The 24,962-nt window shown below is 44.3% G+C and overlaps 2 protein-coding genes across 2 annotated transcripts in view; one reads left to right on the forward strand and one right to left on the reverse strand.

The window, feature by feature from the left end:
* The window catches only part of TAGLN (transgelin), a 29,377-nt gene extending 15,408 nt beyond the window's left edge, over positions 1-13,969 (forward strand). The window contains exons 2-5 of the mRNA XM_030220871.1: positions 3,150-3,349; positions 9,568-9,745; positions 10,488-10,590; positions 13,285-13,969. Coding sequence (XP_030076731.1) covers positions 3,170-3,349; positions 9,568-9,745; positions 10,488-10,590; positions 13,285-13,429 — 606 coding nt within the window. The 5' untranslated portion in view covers positions 3,150-3,169 and the 3' untranslated portion in view covers positions 13,430-13,969. The remainder of the gene's footprint in view (positions 1-3,149; positions 3,350-9,567; positions 9,746-10,487; positions 10,591-13,284) is intronic.
* PCSK7 (proprotein convertase subtilisin/kexin type 7) overlaps positions 13,594-24,962 on the reverse strand; it is a 45,164-nt gene continuing 33,795 nt past the window's right edge. The window contains 5 exon segments of the mRNA XM_030220867.1: positions 13,594-15,568; positions 18,621-18,738; positions 21,284-21,377; positions 22,701-22,795; positions 23,119-23,275. Coding sequence (XP_030076727.1) covers positions 15,176-15,568; positions 18,621-18,738; positions 21,284-21,377; positions 22,701-22,795; positions 23,119-23,275 — 857 coding nt within the window. The 3' untranslated portion in view covers positions 13,594-15,175.

Consider the following 24,962-nt stretch of genomic DNA (forward strand, 5'->3'; position numbering starts at 1 on the left):
TTGAACATATAAATACAATAAGCATTACCAAAGCTATATATAGTGGTAGAGGTTACAAACAGCAAGATGTTACGAAGCACCTACCAGATCTAACTGTATCCTGTCCCTATTTAGTTCAATACATTTTCTATATGATCTTTCAAATGAACGCAAAAGCAGCTTTCATCATAGAATGCATTAAATAACACAAATGTAATAATAATTAAAATACCTCAAGATAACATGCTCTGTTGAAATTCTCCCCACCACCTTCATTTTGACAGCAAACACTAAAATCTCATTTGCCCGTTTTCCACTGTTGCTTGTCATTAAGGGGCCCTTTTACTAAGCTGCGGCAAAAGGTGGCCTGTGCTAGTGTGGCCATGTGAAATTGGTGCATGCTGGGCCATTTTTTACAGCGGTGGGTAAAAAAAGGCCTTTTAAAAAAATGGTTCAGTAAATGGCCATTCGCTAACATTAAAAGTAGCGCATGGCTACTTACTGCCTGAGCCCTTACCACCACCTATTTACTTGATGGTAAGGACTCACACGCTACAGGGAACACGTGGCAATGTGGCCAAGCTGCCGATTACCGCTGAGAATGCTCCCTGATGAAGAAAATGATTTTCTACCATGGGAAACTGTGCATGCCAACTTTGGAATTAGTGCTGGGCACTTGCGCTACCCCAGCGGTAGGGTCGATTTGGTGCACACTACCCCTCTGTGGTAGCCCTACCTCAGCTTAGTAAAAGGGCCCCTAAGGAAGTAATTTTTCCACCTGTAAAGCTTGTTTTACACATAGAATAGATCTTTTATATAAAATTGTGAAGCAGTATACAGATCAGAAGCGTAACCAGCTGGTGATGTCTGGGGGGGGGAGGGGGGGGGAGGAGACCAGATGTCAACAAGAGGGCGTCTACTTATATGAGTGCTGCATTAGGCATTCCTGGAGGTGTATTTGTTGTACCCACATATTTTATACAATACACAATACAAATGCACATTTGCGCCTGCTTCAGAGCGTGTGTCAGTATGTGTGTGTTCTTGAGCTTGGTTCTTGAGCTGTATCAGGTGCTAACATGAACCTAGTGCAGGAAAATTGGCCTAACACAGAATGTGCTAAAGCCTTCTGCATTAGTTTTGTATCGGCATGTGCTAAACATGCGGTATTCTGTTTGGAGGGGGTGTGTCAGGGGCGGAGTGTGGTCATACATGTGCTAATCAGCTATTGCGCTGACATTACTTCAGCGCTAACTGGTTAGTGCATCCAGAGCCGTGCCTAGGGTCTCTGGCGCCCCCCTGCAGACTATCAGTTGGCGCCCCCCCCCCCCCCCCGTGAAAATGATCACGCCCCCCCCCCCCCCCCCCCCGGTGAAAATGATCGCTCACCACTTGCCACACTGACAGGAATTGTCAGCAATATTCTTAGAAACAAATTGCTATACATTGCAAAATAAGATAGCAGATGTAAATTCTCAAAGTGGACATATTCCAAACGCTAAAATGAAAATAAAATGATTTTTTTCTACCTTTGTTGTCTGGTGACTTTCTTTTTCCGATCATGCTGGCCCAATATCTGAGTCTGCTGCTATCTGTCCTCTTAACTCCATTTCCAGGGCTTCCTTTCCATTTATTTCTTTACTTTCCTCCTTTCTTCTTCATTTCCTGCTCTACATCCATTTCCAGCAATTTCTTCTCTCTCCCTGGGTCCTGTCCTCCCATCCACGTCCATACTTGTCCCTCTCTGCCCTTCCCTCCTCCATCCATAGCCAGCAATCCTCCTCTCTCCCCTCCCCTCCATTTCCAGCAAATTGTCCTCTCCCTGGGCCCCCATGTCCATCCTTGTCCCTCTCTGCCCTTCCCTGCTGCATCCATAGCTAGCAATCCTCCTCTCTCCCCTCCCCTTCCAGCAATTTGTCCTCTCCATGGGCCCTGCTGCTGCCCTCCCATCCATGCCTCTCTGCCCTCCCATCCATCCTGTCTCTCTGCCCTCCCATCCATGCCTCTCTGCTCTTTCCTCCGTGCCCTGGGGCCTTTAAATCTTTTACTTCCGGTCGCAGCAGCATCAGTGAAAGCAGAGCGCTTCCGACGTCTCCCTTCCCTTCACGGTTCCCTCAGTGTCCGCCTTCTTCTGACGTCAGAAGAAGGCGGGACACTGAGGGAACCAATGAGCGCAAGGGAAGGGAGACGTCGGCAGCGCTTTCACTGACGCTGCTGCGACCGAGGTAAAAGATTTAAAGTCCTTGGTGGCGCGGGGCGAGGGTAAGCTCCGCGGCGGCGCCCTCCAGAGGTGGGCTTACCCCGCTTACCGCATCGGCACGGCCCTGAGTGCATCCATAACACAGGAGCCCTTAGTGCTTCCTAAATAAGAGGCAGTAAGTGCTCCCGCAGTCATTTTCTAAAATGGCTGCACGCCAATGCTAACGTTAGCGCATGGCCGTATATTCTGGAAATAGAAAAAGGCTGAATTTATGGCCATGCTAGAAATGGCTTAGCACAGAGAAAATGCCACTAAGCCCATTTCTTAGCACAGCTTAGTAAAAGGGCCCCCGGGAAAGCCATAAAGACAACGAAGGATAACCTCAATTTCTGGAAATCACTAAAGACCGATCTGTTTGAAAAGGCATACACTACTGATCCAACTTAAGTAACTGAACTTAGCAACACAACAAAGCCATAACCTGCAATGAACAATATATATCACTCTTCTTCTTTTGATTCTCTAATGGTCTGTAACAACATCACTCTGTATTTGTTTCATCACCAGAGGTGGATAATACCTCACGGTACTATGTAAGCCACATTGAGCCTGCAAAGAGGTGGGAAAATGTAGGGTACAAATGCAACAAATAAATAAATAAATGTAAACAGCTTGCCGTGCTGAAAGAGGTGCCTATTTGGACTTATCACATTGGCATCCCCTCTTACAGCAGGGCAAGCTGTGGAACACTCAAGATTTACATCACAGAAAGGTTTAATTGATCAGGCTTCTGTTTGCTTCAGAACAGCTTGAAGAAAAGGGAGAAGGGAGTTAGCTGGGGAGCAAATTGCACTTTCCACTCTAAGCTCCAGAATACTGGAGCAAGCTGCCAATTTACCAGTGTCTTGTGTTTACGCAATATGAATGGAACAGAAAGATGCTGAGTGAGTATTAATTCCTGTTTCTCTAGGTCTCATTCTATAACCAAATATGGCAAACGTGGGCCCTGCATATGGCATGAGCCGGGAGGTGCAGTCTAAGATCCAGAAGAAATATGATCCAGAGTTGGAGAACCGTCTGGTGGAGTGGATCGTTGCTCAGTGTGGAGCAGAAGTTGGACGGCCTGAGCCAGGCAGAGAAGGGTTCCAGGCATGGTTGAAGAATGGAATTGTAAGTGATTCTCCTTTGATGATGTCATAAACAGAGCTTGCTCAAAATTTTTTCTTTATTTTTATTTCAACATTGTTGTGTATTTTCTCTAACATTGAGACCCCACAGTAAATTATAACAGTTACTCCTAAAATGTCTCAGAGAATTCTTAGATATTACCAAGCAATTTTAAAGCCCTCTTAAGAGGGAGGGTGTAAAATAGCTTGCTCATTTCTAAGAATTCTTTGAGACATGTTAGGAGTATTTTTACCTGACATAGGTATTCAACACTTAGCTGTTGTTCTGCCTCCATTCACTTCCTTTCCTACTCTATGCATAGAAGCATAAATCTCTTACACTGTAAATTCCTTGGGTAACTTCTTTTGAAATCAAGAAGGCAGTTTAGAAATGCTTTAGATAAATAACTACAGTTCCAGTACAACAGCATACCATTAGCCAGGTAATATGAAATATAGATGCCAGCTCTGGCCCAAGGTGATGTATTTACACATTCCAGCAAATATGAATAAAAGTTGGAGTAGGAAGGCAGGAGACTATGGGGCTCATTTTCAAGAGAAAAACGTTCAAAAAGTAGTACAAATCTGCATTTCGACATTTTTCTCACAAAAACATCCAAATTGATATTTTCGAAACCAATTTTTAGATGTTTTTCTATGAAGTCCATCAAATCACAAGGGGGCATGTCAGACGTGTGTTAAGCGTGGGATCTGGGCATTTCTAACACTTGTCGTTTTTCTGCCATAGTGGAACAAAACAAAAACATCCAGGGCTATAAGTTGGACATTTTGGTCTAGACCTAAATGACCAGATAACCACTGGAGGGAATCAGGGATGACCTCCCCTTACTCCCCCAGTGGTTACTAACCCCCTCCCATCCCCCAAAATGTGATTAAAAACATTACTTACTAGCCTCTATGCCAGCCTCAGATGTTATATTCAGGTCCATTAGAGCAGCATGAAGGTCCCTGGAGTAGTCTAGTACAGGGGCGTATCTGCATGGGGCCACAGGGGCCTGGGCCCCTGCAGATTTCACCCCGGACCCCCCTACCGCCGTTAACCCTCCCTCCCTCCCCCGCCTACCGCCGTCACCTACTCCCGAGGTCCGCTTCCTCCTGCCGGCTTTTTAAAATATTGCTTCAGCTGGCGCGGTCTTCTTCATCCTCGTCGTGCTGTGAAAGCTGCATGCATCCTTAGTTCCAGTTGGACGGAGTCTGACATCGCAGCACGTTGTAACATCAACGTACTGCGACGTCAGACTCCGTCCAACTGGAACTAAGGATGCATGCAGCTTTCACAGCACGACGAGGATGAAGAAGTGAAAGAAGACCGTGGCTGGGCTGGGGGGGGGGGGGCGGTTGGGGTCCCCCGCCAGCTGAAGCAATATTTTAAAAAGCTGGCAGGAGGAAGCGGACCTCGGGGGTAGGTGACGGCGGTAAGCGGGGGAGGGAGGGTTGATGGCGGTAGGGGGGGGCGGCGGCCGGGGGGGGCTATAATGTGCCCCCTCACTCTAGCCCCTGCCCCCCCTACCGCCGAACCTCAGATACGCCCCTGGTCTAGTAGGTGCAGTGCACTGTAGATGGGTGGACGCAGGCCTATACCTCCCCCTACTTGTTACACTTGTGGTGGAAACTGTGAGCCCTCCAAAACTCACCAGAAACCCACTGTACCCATATATAGGTGCCCCCTTCACCTATAAGGGCTATTGTAGTGGTGTACAGTTAGGGGTAGTGGGTTTTGGTGGGCTCAGCAGAGAAGCTAAGGGAGCAACGGTGAGATGTACACCTGGAAGCTTTTATATGAAGTCCTGCAGTGCCCCATTGCTCTCCTGGATGTCTGTGTGGCCATTCTACTAAGAATTCTGGCTCCTCCTACATCCCAATGGCTTGATTTTGTGCATTTTTCACCTGGACGTTTTTTTTTTTTTTCTAAAATAGACCAAAAAGATAACTGCACAGAGCAGAAAAACATCTAGCAAATAGTCATTAAAAAAAAAAAAAAGGTAGACATTTTTCTAACTAAAGGTAAATTATTCCACAGTTTGACACCCTTATACAAAAAAGAAGATTCCAATACTGATTTTTCAAAACATCCTTAAAAGTAGAATAATTCAGCTTCAAACTATGCTCTGACCTTGCCAAATTAAAGGATTAGGGAAATCCAAATAATGAATCAATTTGTTGGAACACTCACCATACTCCATACAAATAATTTTAAACTGTATTCTTGAATTTACTGGAAGCCAGTGTAATTCCTTCAATAAATGTTTTCTTAAACCATATATCAGCCTTGCAGCCATATTCTGCAAAAATTGTAGCCTATTTAAATTTTTTTTTGCTATAACCTCCAAGCAATGAGTTACAATAATCAAGATAAGGGAGTAAAATACATGCGAGATGCACGTCCATTTGTGATATCCATATTGGATATCCATATTCTGAGTTTGACATCCTTTCTAAATTGTCCCTCCTCATGTATCTCTTATCCTGTCAAGAAGGATGATAGAGATCTTCATGATAACAGACTTCAACACACAGAAATATATACTTAGCTCGAGTTATCTGCACCAGGGCCCATTTTATTCCTATGAGCCCTGCTGCAGATTACTTGAGCTGAGTTTTAAAAAAAGACCCCCACAGTAATAAAATGGCATGGACTTACATGCGTACCATGTGTAGGCATTTCTGGAGGCACAGTTTGGGTACAGTAGGGGTAGAGTTGTGATGTGTGTGTATATTTTATAAAATACATGACTAAATGCATTCACATGGTTTAAGCGGGCAGCAGAGGTTCCTATATGGAAGGCTGACCCCTTACCGTGAAATACCATAAGAGGTCATGGCTGCCATTTTGCATCCAGAGCCAGCATGAACAGGAGAACTGGGGATTGCTTCTGCTCAGCCTACCCTACTAGTCCACCAGAGACCCTAAAGTAGGAGCCCCTGCAGCAGGATAGGTGGGGAGTGTCTTTAGGCAGAAGGAATCTCATGGGGGGGGGGGGGGTGTTCAGGAGTGGTGCTGCTCTTGGGGGGGTTGGAGAGGGCTCAGGAAATGGGCTGATTTTAGGGGTGGGGTTTGGGAGGAGCATCAAGGAAAAGAGAACCTGATATTCCGCCCTCTATCTGGTTAGCTAACTGGGTAGCAGGCTGAATATTGTACCTATCCAGTGTAATTCTGGGTGTGGCCAGAGCCTGAATATTCAACGCTGGTACCCAGATAGGTGCCGATACTAAATTCTGAGGCCTAATGCAGCCTGCAGTGGTCATGGTTTTAGAAAATGTTTTTTTTGTTCTTATATTATTTATTTATGATAGAGTTGCCAGGTTAGTTTGAACCATTAGTTTAAAAAATGTTGACAACCACCAGCTGACTATTGACCAGATAGAGAATATGCTTGTTAGAGAGCTTTTCCCCTTTTGTTTAAGAGCTGCAGTAAATGTAACAAATAGATGTTTGAAAGGGAAATGTATGAAGTTTTTGTTAAGTGAATGTATAGCATTTTTATTGTTTTGATTAATGTGTTGTGCTGTTTTGGTGTGGAAAATTTTGTGTGTGTTAAATTGTTACCTACTCAGAGTTTTTGGATAACATAGAATATACATGTTTTAAATAAATATTTATACTTTTTTTCACAGCAGGTGTAAATGTGTGCACTGGTATTTGTATACTACACGGGCTAATACCGAGAGCATTTTATAAAAATGCATAGCTGCCTTTGTTGCTTTTATAAATAGGTGTGTTGTTGGATTTCTCACATTGAGGTTCAGTTATAAAATCAGGCTCACAATCAGGGGCATTTTCGAAAGAGAAGGGCGCCCATCTTCCGACACAAATCGGGAGATGGACGTCCTTCTCTCAGGGTCACCCAAATTGGCATAATCAAAAGCCCTCAACTGCCCTCAACTGCAGTCCGTTACGGGGGCGACCAAAGTTCATGGGGGCGTGTCGGATGCTTAGCAAAGACGGGACTGGGGCATGCTTAAGAGATGGGCGTCCTCGGCCGATAATGGAAAAAAGAAGGGCGTCCCTGACGAGCATTTGGTCGACTTGGTCCATTTGTTTTCACAACCAAGCCTCAAAAAGGTGCCTAAACTGACCAGATGACCACCGGAGGGAATCGGGGATGACCTCCCCTTACTCCCCAAGTGGTCACCAACCCCCTCCTACCCTAAAAAAAAATTAAAAATGTTTTTTTGCCAGCCTCTATGCCAGCCTCGAATGTCATACCCAGCTCCATGTCAGCAGTATGCAGATCCCTGGAGCAGTTTTAGTGGGTGCAGTGCACTTCAGGCAGGCGGACCCAGGCCCATCCTCCTCTACCTGTTACACTTGTGCTGGTAAATGTGAGCCCTTCAAAACCCACCACAAACCCACTGTACCCACATGTATCCCTTCACCCCTTAGGGCTATGGTAGTGTTGTACAGTTGTGGGCAGTGGGTTTTGGGGGGGGGGGGTTGGGGTGCTCAGCACCCAAGGTAAGGGAGCTATGCACCTGGGAGCAATTTGTGAAGTCCACTGCAGTGCCCCCTAGGGTGCCCGGTTGGTGTCCTGGCATGTGAGGGGGACCAGTGCACTACGAATGCTGGCTCCTCCCATGACCAAATGCCTTGGATTTGGTCGTTTTTGAGATGGGCATCCTTGGTTTCCATTATCGCCGAAAAACGGGGACGACCATCTCTAAGGTCGACCTAAATGTTGAGATTTGGGTGTCCCCGACCGTATTATCAAAACGAAAGATGGACGCCCATCTTGTTTTGATAATAGCTGTTTCCTCGCCCCTTCACAGGGCCGTCCTGCGGGGACGCCCTCAGGAAAACTTGGAGGCATATTTTCAAAGCACTTTGGGAGGCTAAGTTCCATAGGTTTCTATGGAACTTTGGGAGGCTAAGTGCTTTGAAAATGAGCCTGTTGGGCACCCTGTTCGATTATTTCCCTCCATGTCTCTCTCTCCCCAGTACACTGTAAGCACATGTGAAGGGGCATTTTCAATAAGTCTAAATCCGATTTTGGATGTTTTGCTGAAAATGTCCAAAAATCAAGTGACAAACATAGTAATTTTCAAACCAGAAAAACATCTATATTTTTGTTTTGAAAATGGCCATTTTCTAGACCTTTTGTAGACATTTTGTGCTCAGTGCATTTTACTTTTGTGACCATTTTTGGAAAAAAAAATACTGTCCAAGGTTAAAATGCACAAAAAAAAAAAGTCATTGGGATGTCTGGGGAGCCAACATTCTTAGTAGACTGGCCACACAGACATCCCAGCAGAGCAGTGGGGCACCCTAGTGGGCACTGCAGTGGACTTTACACGAAAGGTCGCAAGTGCACATCTCACTCTTACCTCCTTATATTGTATGGGGAGACTTCCAAAACCCACCAAACACCTTCTGTACCAAACTATACACCACTACAATAGCCCTTATATGTGCAGGTGTCACCTGTAGGTGGGTACAGTAGGTGTTTGGTGCGTTTTGGAGGGTTCACATTTTCCACTACAAGTGTAACAGTTAGAGTGGGATATGGGCCTGGGTCCCTTTCTCTACAGTGCACTGCATCGGCCACTAGGCTACTCTGGGGATCTGCTTGCTGCTCTAATAGGACTGGCCATAACACCTGAAGCTGTCATAGAGGTTGGTATGTACTGTTTCATTCATATCTTTGGTGGGTAGGAGAGGATCAGTGATCACTGGGTTAGTAAGGAAAGGGGGGTCATGTATTAATCCTTTCAGTGGTCACCTGGTCATTTAGGGCACTTTTTTGTGATTTAGTCATGATTGAACCAAGTCAAGATCAAAATGTCAAATGTTTAGCCCTGTACATTTTTGCTTTGTTCCATTATGGCAGAAAAATGTTCAAATTTTGGGAACACCCAAATTCTGCCCCTTAAAATGCCCCCTTTGTGATTTGGACATTTTTTCTGTTTCGAAAATGAGCCCTATGATCATCTACATTTCTTTACCTTATCCACTGTCCACAGGGAAAAGAGTCCTCTAGAATTTAGAAAAGAACTGGTTAACTTTTGAGACTGCACAGGACAAAGAGGACTATGTCCACCATTATTTTACATGTGAAGGCATTTTTGTTTTTTAAAGAGTGTCAATCCCTGATGTATGGTGATTAACATAGAAAGAGATAGGCCACTTTGTCATTTCACTTCTAGGGTGCAGCAAATTTTGTAAGGATTACTGATATCTAGACCTATGTTTTCTAATTTCATTAGGTGCTGAGCAAGTTGGTCAACAGCCTTTACGCAGAAGGCTCCAAGCCTGTGAAGATCCAGCAACCCCCACCTACTACAGTATTCAAGCAAATGGAGCAGGTAGCTCAGTTCTTGAAGGCTTCGGAGGACTATGGAGTTGTCAAAACTGACATTTTCCAGACTGTTGACCTCTTTGAAGGTATGTGGGCAAGAGACAGATTAGGTGCCCTTTCTGCCTCGCCTCACCCCATGCTTGGAATAAACTCCTTGAGCCCATACGCCAGGCCCCCTCCCTGCCCATCTTCTAATCCTTGCTCAAAGCCCACCTCTTCAATGTCGCCTTCGGCACCTAACCACTATACCTCTATTCAGGAAATCTAGACTGCCCCAACTTGACATTTCATTCTTTAGTGACTGAAAGCTGTAACGCAAGAGTTGTCTACATTTGTAGTTGATTTATAGTTAGTCATTTTGTTGCTTCACAGCATGGCGCTAAGTTAGATCCTGCTGAAGTCCACTGTTATGCTATTTAGAATCAGAGGATGCCACAGTGAACTTTGAAGATACTTACTAATATTCAACCCTAATTATTACACCAGTTCTTGGCACCACAAGTGACTTGGATCCTAAATTTATGAGTAGTTAGCTAATAGTTGGGGCAGGGAGAACGGATGTAGACATCACTTTCAGTAAGAACAGAAAATGTAAAAGACAATGCTGAAGTTAAGACTGAGGAGTGAGACACCCAGATTTACAGTCAGCACAAAAGATGACAGAAAATTATGTTAATCAAGATTGGGGGGGGGGGGGGGGGGGAGGATACATAATGGGAAAAAAGAATTCTCTGTTGTTTTCTGTATTTGGTTGTACCATTGTTTTTGTAGCAGTCCCCTAGAGAATCCTCTCTGTACTGAACAAAGTTTATGACATTCTTCATGTAGGAAAAGACCTAGCTGCTGTGCAGAGAACCCTGATGGCACTGGGCAGCTTAGCGGTTACAAAGAATGACGGTCGTTACCATGGAGATCCCTCCTGGTTCATGAAGTAAGTAGAATTTGAGATGTCCTCTTTCGGGACTTCAGATTTCTTCACTGTTCATTGTACTTTGGTGATGACAACATTTAGTGGGTGGGGGGAGGGAGTTATCGATATAGGTAGGTTATGTTAAGTCAGGGTATTTTAGCACAAAGTCCCATTTTATACAATGAGGCCCCAATGATTAGAACCCCCGCGCTGTTCTGAACAGTGTGGTAAAAATACTACCGGAACAGCATGGGGAATGAACTCCCTAATGATCAAAGCTAATGACATGAAATTTAAGCGCAGTCATAGCGCTGATCATGAGGGACTTATGGAGCGCTAAGGGGAGGATTGTGCCTGGGCATGTGCTCAAGAGCATGCCCAGGGACAATCCTCCCGCAGAAGAGGTTTGACAGGAGAAAAGCCTGGACCTGTCATAAAACCCTGGTGTTCCGGTGGACCCCCAGACCCCCCCACCCCTTCAAACATATAAGGGACCTGGAGGTCCGGTGGACCCCAAGACTCCCTAAACACGTAACCACCCCCCGAAGGCATTTGAGAGGAATGCGTGAGACCCGCTTTTACATGTGCACTGAATTCAGAGCCAGTTCTGAACATTTGCGTATCTGCTTCTGAGGATCGGGGCCTGAGAACCTGTGCTAAGATAACCGAAAACAGCAGCCCACGTTGATGACTCCCCCTCAGGGGCGCAGCCACGGGTGGGCCTGGACGGGCCCAGGCCCAGCCACTTTTGCTCCAGGCCCACCCAGCCTCCTCTGCCCACTCTCCCCGTCCGCGTGGTCTGCTCACTTTTACTGCCCTGAAGCGCCATTCTCCCTCCAGCACCGGCGATTACCATAGCCAGCCTTCTGCCAGCGCGCGTCATCGGGGCCTCTTCTCAGGCACGTCCTCCCTACTCTGCAACTTCCTGCGTCCCACCTTTGCGGAAAACAGGATGTTGCAGAGTAGGCGGGACGCGCCTGAGAAGAAGCTCTGACAACGGATGCGCGCTGGCAGAAGGCTGGCTATGGGAATCGCCGGTGCTGGAAGGAGAACGGCGCTTCAGGTCAGTAAAAATGACCAGAACTGACCATGTGCAGGGGGCTGTCGCGGGGGTGGGGTGGGGGGGTTGGTAGCTGGTGGAGAGGAAATGCAAGGCCTGTGCCCACCCAGGCCCATCTAAAAATTAAACTCTGGCTACGCTACTGCTCCCCCTGCTTAGTGGTGATGACTGTGCTGAGGCTAACAGCTGGTTCAGCATCTCAAAAATTTGTCTTTGAGAATGCTTACTGCTCAGTTACTTTATAGCTCTAACTTCAGCATCTCCTGAAATGTCTTAATTCTTGTCCATCTTACAAAACCATTCACCCAGATAGGATCCTAACATGTCTTATGGTCAGAGCTTAATTTGTAGCTAGAAAGGAAGGGGAACTGTGAAGCCTTGAAAGGGAGCAGACAGACCTGGGGCAAGATTAGGAAGTAGGATACCTTTTGCTTTACTATTATTAAATGGCATTCTTCTCCCCTTTCTCAATGTGGATAGTATGTTTTGTCTAGAATTAATCCTCCTCAAATTTTAAATTGTACACCGTCTAGATGGTGCTTCCTATAGGCAGTATAGAAATTTTCAATAAACTTGAACTACAGCACTATTCTCTGCTCTACTCTAGCTCACCCCCCTCCTCTCCTATTCTCTGATGACTACCTGGAAGGGAGGGGCTGAAGCAGAACCCCTCTGCTGCTTTAGGGTCTGAAAAGAAGTGGTGAAACTGCATTCCAGGCCATTTCCCCAGAAATTAAGCCCTGCATATTAGAACCTCACCTACAGCCCCCTCTTGGGTGGAAGGCTGGCTACCAGTGTTGGTGTTAGACATTTGGTTATTGTTGTTCACTTATAGCTGAGTAAACAGAAGTAAGGCCTTGTCACCCAATCAGTGGCACTAAGCAGGGATTAAAGCTGACCACACCTAGCAGTTCCTGTAATCACAATTCTGTTCTGGAAAGATTTACTCAGAGGCTGAGAACTGGAATCTGTTCATATTAAATACAGAAATTACAAAGTAGGTGAACTAGACATATATCAGTTGGGAAAAGGTACACAAACAAAAACTTAATGTCAGCAATCATCGCCTCCAACAAAGGCTTTATATTACTGAAAAGAGAGACAGCATAGACGCTGAGAAGGGCACCCAAAACTCAATGAACTGAGACATCAGATAACATTTCCTCTTAGACTAAGGTTATCAATAGAAATCAAACAAAATAAAACATGGAAAAGAAAATAAGATGATACCTTTTTTATTGGACATAACTTAATACATTTCTTGATTAGCTTTCAAAGGTTGCCCTTCTTCCTCAGACCTTCGAAAGCTAATCAAGAAATGTACTAAGTTATGTCCAATAAAAAAGGTATCATCTTATTTTCTTTTCCATGTTTTATTTTGTTTGATTTCTATTGATAACCTTTAAGAGTGGACTAACACGGCTACCACACCTCTCTACTCTTAGACTAAGTAATGGAGGTGGCCTTGGTGACAAAAACAGTAACAGTATTCAAGAAAACATGGGAAAAGCACAAAGGATCCTTAGTTGCAAAGATCAACTTTAGTCTTTTCAATTTACTTTCTGATGCCAGGCCTTAAACCAGACTGGTCTTTATCTGCCATCATAGTCTGTATTTAAATGGAAACTATCTTGCTTCATTTGTCTCTTCCCTAGGAAAGCCCAGGAACATAAGCGGGACTTCTCTGATCAGCAGCTCAAAGAAGGCAAAAATATTATTGGCTTACAAATGGGAAGCAACAGGGGAGCCTCCCAGGCAGGCTCAACAGGCTATGGTCGGCCCAGACAGATCATCAGTTAAATGCCAACAGCGAAAGCTAAAATGCACCAGCTGTCTCACCAAACTCCCTTCAAATAATCTTCTTTGCAGAGTATGAAGCTCCCTGCACCAAAATGAGCAAAGTGTTTCCAGAAAGAGTAAGCAGAGACCCACAGAAGGCCAAAAAAACCTCACGTGACTAAAAGTACTTCAAGAGACATTTATTTCTTTTAATTTGCTTTTTACTAATGGGACAAATCAATAATAATTAATTGTTGGGTGTTTCTGCGCAAAAAATTTTCACTGTAAGTTCTGCTTTATACTGCTGCTTTCCATCATTTTGTTCCAATCAGTTTCGTAAAGTCAGAGATTGATTAAAAAATAAAACAATTCTAAAATATCACAGCCCCTCCACCAAAAGACAAAGTTGGAAGCCACATAGCCCCTCCCCCCAACAATATCAAACTTGTCCAGTTGCAGTAGGGTAAAAATCAGTCTTCTGAGTTTTTGAATAAGAAAAAAGTTCTCCAAAACATATTTTGTACTTTTTAATCAAAATAAAGAAAAATCTCTCTGACTCTGTACCTTTGTTCTGTATTCTATTTTCAGTAAATAAATTCCTTTTATTTTCTTTCCACTCTACAAACAAATGGCTGAAGGATTTTGGGTGGCAGATACTCTGCCACTGCTAGAATACTGGTCTTTATAGGCTATTTGGTGCTCTGAGTGATGGCTCTTATGACAAGGGCTGCAAAATCAAAGCTCAGCATTTCCACCTGTTCTTATTGAGCTTACTCAAATGTTTTAATATGTTATAATATGGCTTCATATTTTATGCTTATTATTACTTAAAATTATTTTCTAGTTCTTAAAAAGTGGTGGAGAGAAACAACCTTCTATGCAGTATTAGGTTGGCTCTATACGGACATATTTACTTATTTGGATCTCTGTCTCTGCAAGGCACGAATCAACGCAAACGTGTCACCTTGCTTGGTCCTTCCTTTTTTTAAGTAAGGGAGAGAACCCAGGAAAGGCTGTTGTGCTCACCCAGCAGTTGTACTCACTCAGGGCTGGAAACTATAAGATGCAATCTTTCCCACCCTGATGTTATCCTGCCCTGCCCTGCTATGGAGTACAGGCATAAAAATGCCTTCCACTTAGCAAACTCAAAGCCACTTGGTTCTAGCCTAAAAGAACCACATGTACAAATCAATTCCTACATAATCCTTTTCACAAGGAATGTGATAGTAATGTAGACTTGGCTTACATGTGCACAATCCAAACAGTGGGAGAGGCGTAGAGGGGGAAGTTATTTCTATTCTGTTTCCATGCAAAAATGCTTGTGCCTTTGAAATGCAAACTTTAGTATCTGAAATTTCCCATTTCATAAATGTGTGTGACCTCTTTGTCACTTGGCCACAAAATCTCCTGAACAAGTCTTGATTTTCTTTCTTTATTTCCTGATCCTTCCTGGTTCATCTGGGCCAGCCCTGCCTACAGTGGGAGAGACATTAATGCCTAATCTTTGTCAACACCCCACGAACCCCCCTATTGCCCCTTCCTTCCTAGGGTGGCATGACAGCAGTCCCACATCAATAGTCAGGCTCTCAATACAGGCCATGACTAAAAATAATCTTTGTCTTGAAATTATAAACCTTTAAAGTTCTGGCTACTTTTTGATTCATCTTCGCGAGCCAGCGCAATAAGAGAGAACCAACAAAGGTTCTTTATTCATTTTGGGGAAGGGAACATCAGGTAGAACCATTTCTAACTGCTCATGGAGTATGGCTAACATTCTTGCGTCTCTCTCTGGGTTGGAAGGAGGAGGTCAGATGTCAGATCCTGGATACAAATTTCTGTCCCTAAATAGGTCTGCTGAAGGTTTCTAGCGCCATTGTTTCTGTGGGGTTTGGGTCGCCTCAGGCTCCAGTCCCCCTGTGTCTCCATTCTAGAGGTGATCATCCCATGTACATCCTCCACCTCCTCTACAGTACCATCTTTCATCCCACAGAGGGGTATGGCTTCTGTCATTGTACCAGCCTCCAGGGCCCGATGGCGTCTGTTGCTCTTTGACCAGCTGCCGCATGACAGTTCAAAGTCCACGTTCTTTCTGGTCAAATAAACTTCCAGCATGTAGTACACAGACCAAAATACAGCAAAGCAGCCGAAAAGCATAAGTGTCTGAGAAAACATAAAAGAGACACATGAGAAATGTCAATGAGAAGTAAAAGAAAAACCCCAGTGCTCCCCTCTTATCGTCAACTAAAACTCTGTGCCCCAAAGCAATTCCTGTAAATATTTCTTATTGTCAGCTATCATACTCCCAGAGGGAGAACTGTGTCAGAAGTGACAACAGTACTACAGCTTTGTTGTAAGTGAAGGAAGAGAAGCTGCGATCATATGTAGCGATATACACCAGACCTCAGCCTCAGGGTATCACAGAAAGACCTTGTATGTTCAAGACACTGTGTGTGACACATACATCCTTCTCCCAAACACCTATCAGACACACAACTCCTGTCTTCAGGATACTGTATTGATCGAGAACATGCGCTGGATGTAATATACTTGGATTTCAGCAAAGCCCTTGATATGGTTCCTCACAGGAGGATTATTAATAAGCTAAGTGGGCTGAAGTTAGGACCCAAAGAAGTGAACTGGTTTGGAAACTGGTTGGCTGACAGGCGACAGAGGTAAATTGAATCCACTTGGAGGAAAGGAAGGTGAGCAGTAAAGTGCATCAAGGAATCAATACTGGGGCAGATTCTATTTAATATATTTGTGAATGACATTGCCGAAGGATTAGAAGGAAAAGTTTGCTTTTTTGCGGATGACACAAAGATTTGCAACAGAGTGGATACCCCAGAAGGAGAGGGCAACATGAGAAGTAATCTGAAGAATGGTCTAAGATCCGCAGTTAAATGCAAAGACATGCGGAGTGATGCACTTGGAGTGTAAAAATCTAAAGATGTACAAGATGGGGGTGAGAGGCTGATGAGCACAGTTTGGGAGATAGGCTGTGGGGTGCTACTGTCTGAGGAACGATGTGACAAGGTGGTGGCTGTAGACAGATAGATGCTAGGCTGCATAGAAAGACCAGCAGAAGAAAGGGAGGTGATCGTGCCACTATACGAGTTGTTAGTGAGGCCCCACTTGGGAGTATTGTGTTCAGTTTTGGAAACCGTATCTTGTTAAGAACATAAAAATACTTGAAGTGGATCAGCAGATGGTACAAAATGGACAAGCAGCATAAAATGTATTGTACTTTTTGACATCTTGCCAGGTACTTGTAACCTGGATTGGTCACTGTTGGAAACAGGATGCTGGGCTTGATGGGCTTCAGTCTGTCCCAGTATAGCAATACTTATGTTCTTAATATGTTTAACCTAGAGCAGGGGTGGGCAACCACGGTCCTCGAGGTTCACAACCCAGTCAGGTTTTCAAGATTTCCACAATGAATAGGCATCTGATTATTATTAGCATTTGTATAGCGCTACCAGACGCATGCAGCGCTGAACACCTGACACAAAGAGAGCGGAGAGGTAATGGGGGGCTGCAGAGTGGATGCATTTAAAGGTCAGTATGAGAAGTTTAAACTGAATGCGGAAGCGGACAGGGAGCCAGTGAAGTGACTTGAGGAGCGGGCTAGTATGGGTATAACGATTCTGGCAGAAAACAAGTCGTGCCGCAGAATTTTGGACAGATTGGAGAGGAGAGAGATGGCTGAGTGGAAGACCAGTGAGAAGTAAATTGCAATAGTCCAAGCGAGAGGCTACAAGGGTGTGGATAAGGGTTCTGGAGCGTATTCAGAAAGGAAGGGGCGAATTTTGCTAATATTGATTTGCATGTACTGCTTCCATTGAATGCAAATAGATCTCATGCCTATTCATTGTAGAAATCTTGTGGCCTTCAAGGACTGTGGTTGCACCCACCCCTGCCCTAGAGGAAAGAAGGAATAAGGGATATATGATACGCACATTTAAATACTTGAAAGATATTAATATCAAATAACAAATCTTTTCCAAAGATGGGGAAGTGGTAGAGCTAGAGGAAAAGAAATGAGGTTGCAAGGAGTCTGGAGTAACATCAAGAAGTACTTTTTCACGGAGAGGTGATGCCTGGAATACCCTCCTGGGGAAGATAGTGGAGACAAAAATAGTGACGGAATTCAAAAAAGTGTGGGATAATTCCTGTAGATGGAAAAAAGGCCAATGCCAGGCAGACTTCTATGGTCTGTGTTCCATATACGGCAAGACAGATCTGAATGGGCTGATGTGGGTTTCAATGGCAACTCTAATAGTTGGATAGTAAGACCAGTGGCAGGCAGACTTCCAAGGTCTCTGCCTCAAAAATGGCAAAGAGAAATCAGGATCGAGTATGCATATTTTCTATCACATTCATATCATATGCTACGAGTGTGGGTGTTTTCTTGGGCAGACTGGATGAACCGGTCGGGTCTTTATCTGCCATCATTTACTATGTTACTATGTATGTGATACACACAAATCCACACCCCCACCACTGACATTCAGCATACTGAACGACACCCACACCCTTTCTTTCCATTATGGTACTGTATGTGACACACAGACACACATCTCTTTCCTTCAGGGCACTGTACAAGATACATAGACCTTCCTGCCCTGCTTTCTTTCACACATCTTAACTTCAGCGTACCCAGTGGTGTGCTGGAGCAGGCTCTCACCAGCTCGCGAGAGCCGATTGTTAAATTTTTAAGAATTTTAAGAGTTGGTTGTTAAAATAGGCCCAGTGTGGCTACTTTAACAACCTGCTCCCAAAATGGGCTCGAGCCCCCTCCTGAACTCCCTTTTACTTTGCTGGCAGGGATGCTGGGCCCCACTGGCCAAATAAATGACTGCCACTGCTCCCCACTGGTTGTTTCTGGCTCTGAGTAGCAGGAAGGACTTTTCGTGTATGCTCTGACCGTGCGCGAGAAATCCTGGCATGCTGCTCAGAGCCAGAAACAAGCAGTGGGGAGCAGTGGCAGTGTATTTTGGCTGGTGGGCTCGGCATTCCTGCCAGCAAAGGTATGCCTAATGTGTCCACATGGGTGGGGGGGGGGGGAGAGAAATGTATTGCCGCCCCCAAATTGCAGGGCTGGCTACGCCTGGAGAGAGAGCCCATTGTTAAAAATTTACCAGCACACCACTGAGCGTACCCCATACACAAACTTCGAACCTTCACACACACACTCTCTATCCCTACCACTTACCTTCAGGGTATTGTTTGTGATCATATAGATCTCTTGTTCTGGGATCGCCATTCCGGGTGGGCAGGGGAGGGAGTAGCTTTGGTTCAGATACTGTCCGCTCATTGCTTCCTCCACTAACCTAATGGAATGAAGTCAGAAGCACTAATGACCACGATGACAGTAATGAAGTGATACAATCAGAGAGAAACCTCATACACAGCGAGATGTAAAGAAATAACCTCCTGCAGATTTCTTTGTGTCCCATGTAGACCCTTTCTGTGTGCTTCCAGCTTAACCCTGCTGGGAAGCACTGACCTGCTCAACTGTCTAAACACAGAAACCAAGAGGCTGCCCTGGTAACGCAGGGCGAAAGCTTATTCCATGCTCAAGTGTCCTTATTAAACACTAATGTACATTCACCTCTTCATCTGATTTTGAGTGTAAGGGCCTTGTACCTCTGTTTTCCTAAAACACATCATACAACTGTACTCATGCACGCAGATTACTGCAACAGCGTTTTTTTTAGGTTGTAAGTCCCTAATATTGAAAAAGCTCCAGACTTCCCAAAACACGGCAGCCAGACTAATTTTTGGCAAGTCAAGATTCGATAGCGTAACAACTCTTCGAGAGAAACTTCACTGGCTCCCCATCAGAGAAAGAATTAACTTTAAAATCCACACAATGATTTACAAGATATTACACGGAGAAGCCCCCACTTACATGAATCACCTTATCGACCTCCCAACCAGGAACAGTTTGACGTCCTCCCGTACTTACCTTAATCTACACCTCCCCAACTGCAAAGGTATTAAATACAAATCCTTCTACGCATCCAATTTTTCCTTTTCAGGTAGCCAGCTTTGGAATGCTTTACCAAGACCCATCCGTACCATCAACGGCCTTCTGCCCTTCAGAAAAGCACCGAAGACCCATCTCTTCAAGATAGCCTACCCTAATGATTCAACCTAACCAAAGCCTGCCCATATGATTCTTATTGATGATTGTTATACATTGACCATGTTTCCCATTATCCTTATTGCTACCCCATATCCATTCCTCTCCATCCTTCTACGCCTACCTCCCAACGTTCATTTCCTTCTGAACCCAATTCCTCCTATGTTCAATTTACTTATCCGTTAACCCCATTAATATTGCGTTTACTACATATTGCTTTCTCTTTTTACGACTTTGTAATTCTTTATACTGTTACTATGGAAGCCGCATTGAGCCTGCCATGTGTGGGAAAGCGCGGGGTACAAATGCAATAAATAATAATAACCTTGGAAATGGTAATTGAATCAATGTAATCTCTAACAACTGTTAAATGTAAGCCAACTCATTTTTGGAGAATTGTGGGATACAAGTATGAACGAATGAATGAATATATAAATCTGGGTACAGACTGTATGCACATAATTTGATGTGTAGTTTTGTAAACAGATATTTCTGTGCATAAAACAGGATTTTTTTCCCTTAAAAACTACACTGATAGGCTGAGAACCATATCTGAATATTTAGGATTTTTGCACAGTTATCGATACAAATAATATATGAAAATCAAACATATTGAGCACATTGGGTAGTGATGTGCGAGAAGAGTTGCCCGATGACAGAGAAAATTATGACTACTTGAGCAATGACAGCTTGAGAGGGCTAGCTGCGTGATGTGGGCATCGCATTCTGAGGGCTCTCCTGTATTTACAAAATTTCTTTGTGCATTGTTTTTGAAGGGATACGTGTCCTCTGCTATCATATCAGAAACAGCATGAATAGACTTAAATAGATTTATATATGGACATATTTTGAACGCCTTTGATGGTGTGTGGCACTGGTTTTTATGTTTGGCTTTATTAATGTAACAAAAGAGAGGGAACGAAGTACAAACTAAAGTCCAAACAAAAAAAAACAGCACCACGGGCCTTTAAAAATGGAACACAGTTCTTTAATGAATGAGCCTTGACAAAAAGACCAGACACGGGCCGTGTTTCGGTGACTAGCACCTGCGTCAGGGGTCACAGTGATGACGTGGAAAACTTGGGGAATAACTCGAATATATTCCTCTACAATATATTATTCCTTACCCCACGTCTCATATAGTAAAAGCTACAAAGCACCAAGGCACTTTCACTTTCACCCGTGTCGGGTCTTTTTGTCAAGGCTCATTCATTAAAGAACTGTGTTCCATTTTTAAAGGCCCGTGGTGCTGTTTTTTTTGTTTGGCTTTATTAATGTATCAGGTCCTTTTGGATTTTTTTTGTATTTATTTTGCGCTTAAAAAGTGAGCAGGGATATTTTCAAAATCTTTGTGCTGGCAAACAGCTGTTTACTAGTGTAAAAATGGCCACTGCTGCTCACTGTGGATACTTTTACCCTAACAAAAAAGGGGAAGGGTTAAGTTGGGGAAGGGTACATATGTACTGCTTTCGTTTTGAAAGCCTTGTGCTTACTTTTCTGCATGGACATTTGCTTGAAAAGTGGGTGCACCTGTGAAAATTGGCAGACAGAGGGATACTCTGCAGGGGATTTCCCTTTCAAAAATGTGTTTGAAGGTCTTATAATTGCCCTGTAATTGCCTACAATTAGGAAAGGTGAATATTACAGATACCACCAGAGGTTGCATATGTCTCCAAAGCCCATCTCTGTCCCTGGAAGGAGAAATCTTTCTGTGGCTCCCTATCACTAACCTTTGTCTCTCTTTCACCTCCTCAGGAGTCCAGGAGGAGCCATACAGCAGAAGCTGCCACTGTTTCAGTGCTCCAGCTTCCAGAGACTCATTCCCTAGAAAAAAAAAGGATATCATAAGCCCAATTTTGAATAGGTCATCTAGGCTGGAAAGAGGACATCTAAATAAAACACATGTAAGACTGCAGGAAAAACATGGCTGCATGCATAGTTGGAAGAACTCAGGGCTGGCTTAACCACAGGACCAAGTGAGCACTGGCTCAGGATGCCAGCAATAGAGGGTGCTAAAATCCCCCGTCTCTGACATCACCACCAGTGCCTCAGCTGGTCTAATAGCTAAACCTTCTATTTCACCCCCCGCCCAAGGGTCCAGTATCCCTGTCTCCCTTGGTCCAGTGTCTTTCTTCTTCTCTCCTCACCCCCAGTCCAGTCTCTCCTCTCCTTCCTCTACTGCCCCCCTAACCATGGGTCCAGCATCCCTCCCTCTCATCGCTTCCTCCCTCCCCTGTGGTCCTGTAAACTTTACAGGGGTAGCTGGCAGCAGTAGCATGAAGACAGGTTACCTTCGGCCAGGTCCTCCCTCTATCATGTCTTGTCCACAGGAGATTGCATCAGAGGGATCATGAGGGAAGGAGGGAGAGGGGTATGAAGGGGGAAAGAGAGAGACCAAGCCCATGGTGGAGTGGGGAGGGGAGAGAAAGGGAGAGACGCTGGACCAAGAGAGGGAGAGATGCCAGCAAATTGGCTCAAGGCACCACATACAGTCAGCCGAGTCATGGTGGGGAAAGAGGAATCCTGCTGTAAGCACCACAAGGATTGCCAAGCTTCTGAGGACCAAAATAAAAGCACTTGGTGGGCCGGATTCTGGTCCCTGAGCCATAGGTTGGATAAGCCTTACTCAGATACATTTAAGTGACGGCATGTACAAGTGCAAGTGGCAGACTTTGCAACCTCCATGTGTTAGCACCTACATTTATATGTGAAAATACCAGATTTTGCAAAACACATCCAAGGGGAGGCAGTTAAAGAGCTGAGCTCTAAAACTCAATTTATATTTTTTTTACATCAGAGAGATAAATACAATTCTTGCCTCAATCATTCCTCCAATCCTCCACTCTAAATGAGGACAGTGATGTGCGACTCAGAGCAGGAAAATATACACTCTAAGGTCCATCCAATCTAGATGCTCCCTTCAAATCTGTGTGCGCTGCGGTAAATAGTGGTTTTCCCAAAATCACTACTCACACGTGTATGCCCAATTACATATGTAAATCAGCTTCACCCTTCTTAAATCTCCTCCTATATCTGAGATATGGATACCCTTCCCACAGGTAAGGTGGTTCATGGCATCTCAAAAGCCTCATTTGCCACTTTAAGAGCCTGGCATATTATCTGTAAGCAAGAGTCAGTCACACTCACCTATATCAGTGATGATCACTTGGTAGGTACCTTCTGCTTTCTCACCCCAGCATCTCACTGTGGAGAATGTCCAGTCCTGGAAGCCACTGGGATCCCTGCCAAACAATAGGAAATGATCTCTTCTATTCTTAGGCTTCTAAATTCTACTTCCTAGTACCTATCATCCATTATCCTTTCCTATAATGTTTTTGGTCTCTTGCATTACACCAATGGTCTCTAATTGTTCTCATACCTCACACTAACATTATCGGCTTTTGTCTCACCTAGAATGTAAACCGCACTGAACCCCAGAAAGGGGATATTAGCGGTATACAAGAATTGATTTGATATATTACCTTATTCTTCCACGAGGGGACCTAGTGCTAGAGGATGCCTAGGGTGCTAAAACTTGTGAGGTATGGTGAAGGGAAGTACATACGCGTCAGTGACGCGGGTGGTTCCAAGTAAAGAGGACATGCCACTGGGACAATAAAGGCTGACTTCCAGATTGCCACGGCGTGGATGAGTTATGGTAACAGTCACTGCCACGTGCTCCAAGGTCCTCATGCCAGACAGTTCCAGATCTGCAGCCGTCACTGCAGTGACAAGAGGTTGACAGGTAGCATTAGTCCATACCAGCACACATGCAGAACACAACTCACATTTGCTGGGCTACTAATCCAAGTGTTTGAACCTTCCTGTTCTAATTATGATGACCTTTTGTATAAAATTACATCTTTTGTAGAAATAAAATACTTTGTAATTGCAGCTAACGCAAGCTACAAACAGACCTGAGCAAATAACCAGAAGAAAGATGAGGAACTGGCATTGGTACTAGACAGAAACTCGATGTTACAATATCTGCTCTCAGCCTATGTTGCTTTCTCTTCCGGGCCCACAGAAGGGTTAATATCTTGAACTGTTCTCGAGACACCTGAGATCACAGAGCAGCTCTGACTGGCACGTTGCTGTAAAAAATAATACTTTCAGGAATTTTCTTTCCTGGAGCATTTCCTCTGCTAGCTATCCCACATTTTAGTGCAGATTTCCTTTAATGGAAATGTATTAGCCCCTGGAGAAATCAAATTTCTGCAGCACAACCTCCAATGAGCTCAAAAAATTCTGAGCATACCTTAATCTTGAAAGAAAAAAAAAAAAGACAAAATGTATTGTATCTTATTTCCTGATGGATTAACAATTTCTGTCAGCTGAAAAAGAAGTATAATTTTCTTTATTGTTCTTATATACTGCCTTCAAGTCATTGAAGTGGCGTACATTCAGGTACAGTAGGTATTTTTCTGTCCCTTGAGGGTTCACAATGAAGGTTTGTACATGAGGCAGTGAAGGGTTTTGTGACTTGCCCATGCTGCTATCCTGGGATTTCAACTGGGTTCCCCTAGTTCTCAGCCTCCTGCTCTAACCATTAGGCCAACTCCTCCACTCCATTCTATAACACATGAAGAGGTAGAATAGGTCTGTTAGGTGGGTGTGACAGTAAGAAGAGCAATAGGGGAGAAAGACTAACACTACAGACCCAGCCTTCACCCCTCATCTCATATAATGCAGTAGATGAATGGGTTATCGCGGCAGATCAGTTTCCACAGCATTCTCCCCTCATCAAATGAATTCTAGTGCCAGGCCAAGCCTCTGAGGCACCCCATTCCCATAAAATGACCTGATGGGTTAGAATGCTCATCACTTCAGTATGATGCAATACATGGCCCCTAAACAGTTACAGTTAACAGCTCCCCCAAACCTCGATTAAGTAGAAACTAAATTTTAAAAAAATATTAAAAAGCAAACAATAGTTGACTATAAAAACAATAATTGTGATAATTTTTAATTGTAAATTTCATTATTTACAAATGCATATAGGGGGTCTTTTACTAAAGTGTGCTAGCGTGTTTAGCTCACGCTAAAAATCTATGGGCGTCTTAGCATTTAGCACCAGCTAAAAACGCTAGTGCATGTTAGTAGAAAACCCCCTTAACTTATTTAGTGAAGCATAAGGCCTTAAGCTGTAGTTTCTCTAGCTTATATGTAAATTTGGCTTTGCATCTGTCATTTGTGCAAGTGGCCAAATAGGGAGCAGAACAGCAGAGAGAAAATTTACCTGTACACATACCATTTTACTCCCCTCAAACCAGGGTTAGCTCCAGCGATAGTGGCGTCCTGAGCCAACTTGCTCTGGCAGCACCCCCCCCCCCCCTCAACTGTATTACTTCCAATGCCCTCTCTCTTCCCCCAGGGGTTCGGCAACTCTCCCCACCCCCTAGTCCCGTC

The sequence above is a fragment of the Microcaecilia unicolor genome, chromosome 12 (assembly GCF_901765095.1).
Source record: "Microcaecilia unicolor chromosome 12, aMicUni1.1, whole genome shotgun sequence".
Taxonomy (NCBI): Eukaryota; Metazoa; Chordata; class Amphibia; order Gymnophiona; family Siphonopidae; genus Microcaecilia; species Microcaecilia unicolor.